This window comes from Orycteropus afer, unplaced genomic scaffold, assembly GCF_000298275.1.
Source record: "Orycteropus afer afer isolate SDZICR_OR568_19922 unplaced genomic scaffold, OryAfe1.0 scaffold00154, whole genome shotgun sequence".
Lineage (NCBI taxonomy): Eukaryota > Metazoa > Chordata > Mammalia > Tubulidentata > Orycteropodidae > Orycteropus > Orycteropus afer.
Genome location: NW_006921741.1, coordinates 6,831,473 through 6,838,075, shown reverse-complemented (window position 1 = coordinate 6,838,075; position 6,603 = coordinate 6,831,473). Strand labels below are relative to the sequence as shown.

The window sequence follows — 6,603 nt, the reverse complement described above, 5'->3', positions numbered from 1 at the left end:
AGAAAACATCAGGCTAGATAAGAGGGGATGGCAGTGGGCCTCCTGAGCCCTAGTTTTCACCAGTTGAAGCCTGTGCTCCCCCCAGGGAGAGTCTGGCCCCCACACCTGGTACTCCCTGAGGGAGGGACTGCCCCACAGCTTCATGTCAAAATTCGGTTAATCATTCATTTATTCACAGGCATGCACTGAGGATACCTGGTGATCATGGCCTGCGTTCCTGCAGTGGGGAGCATAGGAAGGCACAGACGAGGTTCTTTGTCACGGGGCTTTGGAAGACTAAACAGACTCCTCCCTGGTCTCCTGCCCTCCACCTCTTCTTGCCCACACTAGCCAGAGTGAACACAATCTCATCTTGTTTCATACCCCATCCACATCCCCCATGCTCTCCTTCAAACCTTTTTTCTCTAGGATTCTGTGAAGCCAAATTTTCCTGTGACATCTGAGAAGCAACTGCTTTTCCACCTCCTGGCTACCTCTTCTTCCTCCTCCTCCATCAGACCCTTAAATGATGGTGGACCAGGACTGTGCGCTCAGCCCTCTTCTCTTCCTTAGCCTCATTCTTTCCCTAGGTGATAATTATCTGGTGTAGTGCCTAAGGCATTTGACTGCTAACCAGAAAGCTGGTGGTTCAAACCCACCAGCTACTCCTCGGAAAGAAGGTTGGGAAATCTACTTCCGTAGTGATACTGCCTTGGAAACCCAAGGAGGGGTCGCTATGAGTTGGATCCGACTCAAAGGCAGTGAGTTTTGTTAGTTCTATGGTTTTAAATACCATCTCCATGATGATTCTCGATCTTTCTACTGAGCTTCACAATTGGAGATCCTACTGCTTTTTAGACATCTCAAACATAACATGACCCACATACAAACTGCATAGTGTCATTTACACTGCAGTTAGCAGGCAGTGGTCTAGAGAGTCATCATTCCAGTGTGGACTTAGTTATTTTCCACAAGTTCTGAATTAAAGACCTCCTAAGAGTTATTAGGGACAGATCCCTACCTTAAATATGTGACCCAGGTGCCCACTGAGCAGGTAGGCTGAGCTACATAAAAGACAGTGAATCCAAAGCATGACCTCAGAGTTCTAACTTAATTTCCAGGTTTTTATTATTTTTATTGTTATTATTAAATACCTTTCTAGTCCAAAAAAAGTAAAGAAAGAATATAATTCTGCCACCAAGAAGCTCATATTTCTTCACCTCTTTATCCATTTTCCAACTTTTTTAGACTATCTCTTTTTGAAGTTCAAAATTTTGAATAAAGTTTATATACAAAATGTATCCTACATTTTGCCACAACCTTCTGGTTCTAAATGACAAATTATTTTCATGTTTACCTTTCTCCATTTGATGTGGCAAACATTTCCAGATCCTGGTCACAGGGTTCTGGCTAAACCCAAAGGTCACCTACACCTGCCCTTCTTAGGCTCATCACACTTTCTGCATCATCACCTGTTACAGAGATTCCCAAAATATACTCATTACAGTACTAGATAGCTATTAGGCATTATCTTAGAGAGAGAAAAAAAGTTCTATGATCAAGACGTTTATTGAAACGCAAGTTTTAAATGTCAGCTTGTTTCTTTATCACATTACCCTTTAGAGCTTTTATTGTGCAAATGAGCATGTGAATCTTTGATAAAGAGAGGGAGTATGCCGAGGTGTCATCTATCATCAACTTGATGCCGCCCTTTTTATTTTTGGTAGAAAATCTAGAGAGACCAGTGTTTAAGGAACACACTTTGGGAAATGTTCAATTAGCCTTCTAGGAATATATCCTTACAATATATATATAATTAATACATGCCAAGCACTAATCTTACTAATATTATCTTAAGGGTCCTTCCTCCCACCCCCATTTCAGCAATAACAGCAGTTTAATACCATTTCTTTTATTACCACTGAGAAGATGGACATGTCCAATACTTTATAGCTTTCTTTTACGGTTTTATGAGTTATGCTACATATAGCATGTGGTATATTACCCTTTAGTAAATCGCATCAACTTGTAAACTAAACATTATTATTATTTTTTAAAAGTATTTTTTACTTTGTGCCATTGGCTACCCTTGCTAAAGGAAATTTCAACTTTGCAAGAAATGAAGGTGCTTCGTAAAAGGAGCATCTATTTAAAAAAATCAGTTCTGGTTTTAAGCGTTCAGTGAACTTTTTGCACAAAGGAAAGCAAAAGTCAAACGAAAAGCCCAAATACCAGTCACAGACACGGAGACTTTTCTTCCTCAGGCTAGATTCCCAAGCAAATTGTACTGGAACTCAGAAGATTCCTGGCGGCCATGCACCTCCTTGCCATGCATAGCATTTCTTAAGTGATCTGAAGACAGCACTGTCGTCATACACTTCTTGAGAGCCTTATCAGGATTATCTTTCAGAAAAGCTCAAGAAATACAAGGAAAAAGCCACCTGGAAGATGTTTTGCACTAATACTATGTTTGAATGTCCTCACAAACAAGGAACACCACAAACTGAAATTACCCAGGGTGCAGGCATGGTGAATACCTGCTTTGGAATCCATTCACTTTTTTTCCCTCCACCAATACATTAGAAAGAAGTGCTTAGGGGTAGAGTATAAAATGAAAACATAAAATAAGTCAGAATCTTTTCTTTACATGCTATGATGATAATGCTGATGTTACATTAGTAAAGGCATTTATTGGAGTGCATGAGGGATCCATTTTGCATTATACCAATTTTCATTTTTACAATTGTACCTGGTTATATGTGTCCCAGACTACAGCTTTCCAACAAAAGAGAAAGTAAGAAGTGAGCGGAAAACATTTCCAAATTATGAACAAGTTCACAGCTCCCCAAAAGCACATGGACAGCTATGCAGAATAATTTTTGATTAGGCCTTATGACCGTGCCAGGCTGCAAACAAGTGGTTATTCTGTTATGACATCTGCCAAGCAATGCAACCATTGTTCTCTGGAATTTAATTCATTTTAAATTACTCCATCCAAATGATCAAACATAAGATGTGCTACACTCCAGGGATAAAATGCTATGATTGTTTTTAGTGTGACCATAACTGTTAGCTGAGGAGCAATACAGCCTGTACTAATCAGGCTCAGATTATTGTCTCTTGTGAAAAAGCTAGTTCTAGAAATGTGAGTGAAATCCTGTTAAATGGAAGGACTGAGATAAACAATCCTTGCCTACTCTGATGTGACTGCAAAACTGGCAAAGCCGTCTGCAAAAGCTTCCCAAGAAAAAAGACTACAGTCTTCAAAAGAGAAGAAGGCTTCAAAACTACCAGCAGTCTGGTGTCCTGGGTTACTATAAGATATAGTTTAACATATATAAAAATATAGCTGATAAATTACTGTTCAAGAACTACTTTGTAAATGCCTCATATCTGAAATATATCTCCCCAAGAAGAATTGTGAAAGTTTCCTAAGAGTTGTATCCTGTGGGGAACACTGCTATCTGGAGGCATTAGTGATGAGACATTACTAAGGAAAAACAAACAAACAAACAAAAAGACCCAAGAGAGGACACACACACCCATATACATAAGAATTTACGCCTCCTGTACACCACATATTTAATATAAGTCTTTGACACACGTTAAGATGAAATAAAAATCAGTTCTTTAAAAGGGAAAGATTAACTTCATCACCAAATATTCCCCACTGCCCAAACATCAGTATGCTTTTTATTTCTATGTAAAAGCATGCCGGCAAACTGCTTAAATGATATATGATACACAAACCAGTTTCCAAATAATAAAGCCAGTCATCTTGCAATTTTAAGAAACTAGGTAAAAGATATTATATGACACACTACAGACACACACATACACATTCCAATGAGAAAATTTGGCCTTTCCTAAAATAAGTACATGAAGACCATTAAGTGCTGCTAGGAAGGAACATCATGTCACCCCTCTCTACAGTCCAGATAGTTTCCCTTAATCCAATAGCAAATCTGGGCATATTTGAGAGGGGTGATTCTAACGGCCACGTTGAAATCCTGTGGAGAACCATTCACGTCCACCCACTGGTGCCCTGAAAAAATGCCAATAATTTTTCGCTCCCACTTCTGCTGCTGTCTCTTCCACATCCTCACGTAGACCCCTGACCCGCTGGCCCCAGGCTGGGCATCACATTGCTGGTAGAGCAGGTCATAGGTCTCATCTTTGATGTCACAGAAGCGGTATACCAAATTGCCTGGCCGGTCATTATCATAACCAGAGAAGTGGATTCTGCCCCCTGGCAGCTGCTTAGCAGGAGGGCTCACTCCAATCTTCATGAACTTTCTCTTGTGGGGTTTTTTGAGTTCTAGGAGGGCATAGTCATAATCCATGCCAATGTCATTTGCATTGCCCTTGATCCAACCCTTTGGCACATGCGTGCGTTTCACCCGGATCCACTGAAATTTCATCTTTTCAGGGATGGCCGAGCTTGAGCCATTGGTCCCTTGATTGCCATCTTTAAACTTGGGCTTCAGGAAGCCCACTCTAAGTTTCTGCGTTCCTTTCACATATGTTTTCCCATCATGGATGCAGTGGGCAGCTGTGAGGACATGCTTCTCTGCCACCAAGGTGCCAGTGCAGCCCGTGGATAACTTCACTGATGTTGAGAAAGGGTAATTGAGCAGGAAGTCCTTCCCAAAAATGCTGAATCTGCTGTCATAGCCATAAATCTGCCGCTTCCTCCGAGACCTTCCTGAAGGCTCTGAGTCTTGGCCTTGGGCCCCTCCTCCGCCATTGCTGAGGATGTAAATGCCCACCTGGGTCTCTGTGCGGCTGCCATTGGCATAAAGTGTTTCATAAGACAGGTATTGTTTGACCTCTTCATAGGTGGGTAGTGGAGTTCCCTTATGACACTGGGGCCCACATGAGGAGGACACTTCCAATTTGGCTTCAGCTTCAAAGTCTGGCTTGGATAAGTTGAGGGTGGCCTGGGGCAAGACAACAGGAAGGTGGTAAGCAGGCCAAGTGGGTTTCCAGTGTACCCTGTACGGGTGCACCTGCCCCACCACACAGAAGAGGAGGAGAAGAAGGAAGAGGAGCCCTGGAATCCCTGCCATGCTGAGCACGACTCTGTAAAAATAAAGACAAGCAGGTCAGGAGGGCAAGTGGCTGAACATTCTCTCACTGCAGAGGAAGCCCAGCAACATGCCTGGCGTTGTTTCTGTATGACCCTCCCCTGGAATCAGGGTGTAGAAAGGAATCCTCAGATAATGGTTTCACTTACAATGCAAGAGCTTGACCTGGGGAATGTTCCTGTGGCTGGATGCCCAAGATGAGACTAAGTGCGCATTGCCTTACATGTTTAAGATGCTCCAATGACAGCCACTACAGAGCATCAGGCATCCAGTCATTACATCCCAGAAGAAGTGTTTGACCAGCCCCAATTTCCACATAATTTTGAGTCTTCTTTATACTTAATTCTAAATCTGTACCTCTACCTCATCCCCAGTCCCCCCGCCTTTCTTTTCTCCTTTCCTCTAATCCTCATTATAGCAAACACTTGGAAAATTTTCAGAGTGACTTGCTCATTCACAAGGTAAATTTAAATTACATAGCTTCCTGAGTGACCAAGGCACCAAGGAGGGGGGGCTCCGCCATGTCAACCATACTAAGATTCCTACAGCTTCTAAATGGTGGTCACAATTAGAAGAGGGTAAGAGACCTTTATTTTATTTTTGCTTTGAATTGAGAATAATCTTCACTATTATAAATTTAGGAGCTCTGGTAGCATAGTGCCTAAGACATTGGACTACTAACCAGAAGGCTGCTGGTTTAAACCCACCAGCCACTTCTTGGATGGAAGATCCACTTCTGTAGAGATACTGCCTTGGAAACCCAAGAAGGGGTTGCTATGAGTTGGATCCGACTCCATAGCAGTGGGTTTGGTTTGGTTTTTTATTATAAATTTAGCTACAAAATAGCCTCAAACAAACAAAACACTCCTTCTTCCCTTAGATTTTGTTGTACACTATCAATATCTTTGTCAAAAATCTAAAGCTCTAATATGGCATCAGCCATCCCACTGTGACGGTTACTGTTGGTTACTTATTCAGGTGGTTGCATCTGTGTTCTCAGCTAGTATAAATGCCTTAAAGTGGACTCTATGTTGGCACTCAGTAAAAATGCATTGAATGAATGCTTCTGTTAGTGGAAGAGTAAATGAATGAATAGGGCTCAAAAATACCCAAAGAATGATACATGCTGAGTGCTCATGGCAGAGATGTATAGGAAATGATGCAGTAGCTCAGAGCAAGGCATGAAATCTGGGTGGGAAGGAAGAAGCGGGGAGGTGCTTTAGAGGAAGGGATGCTTGAGATGGGTATTGAAGATGAACAGAAGTTAGGTAACATGAAAAGATATGAGTGTGGGGGACATTTCAGAGAGGGGGAGCAGTCTGTACAAGGACACAGAGACATGCAACAGTGTGAATCATTTCAGGAACTGTATTTAGCTCAGCAAAGGTAGTGTTGAGGAAATGGTGGGGCAGCAAGTGTCAGAACATGAAGGGCTATAGGTACTACACTAAGGAGTCTGGATTTTATCCTGAAAGGTAAGTTCAAAGACCTGGATCAATCATCCCACAAGAATAATAACAAAACAAAACAACAACCA

At 41.9% G+C, this 6,603-nt stretch overlaps 1 protein-coding gene across 1 annotated transcript; it reads right to left on the bottom strand.

Annotated features, from left to right (window-relative positions):
- Positions 1-3,896: 3,896 nt before the first annotated feature.
- Positions 3,897-5,048, bottom strand: PRSS23 (serine protease 23). The gene has a single exon (XM_007946274.2). The coding sequence runs from the start codon at positions 5,046-5,048 to the stop codon at positions 3,897-3,899; it is 1,152 nt and encodes a 383-aa protein (XP_007944465.1).
- Between the last annotated feature and the right edge of the window lie 1,555 nt (positions 5,049-6,603).

Coding starts and splice junctions, on each gene's coding strand:
- PRSS23 (XM_007946274.2), bottom strand. CDS start 5,048: ATGGCAGGGATTCCAGGGCTCCTCTTCCTTCTTCTCCTCCTCTTCTGT.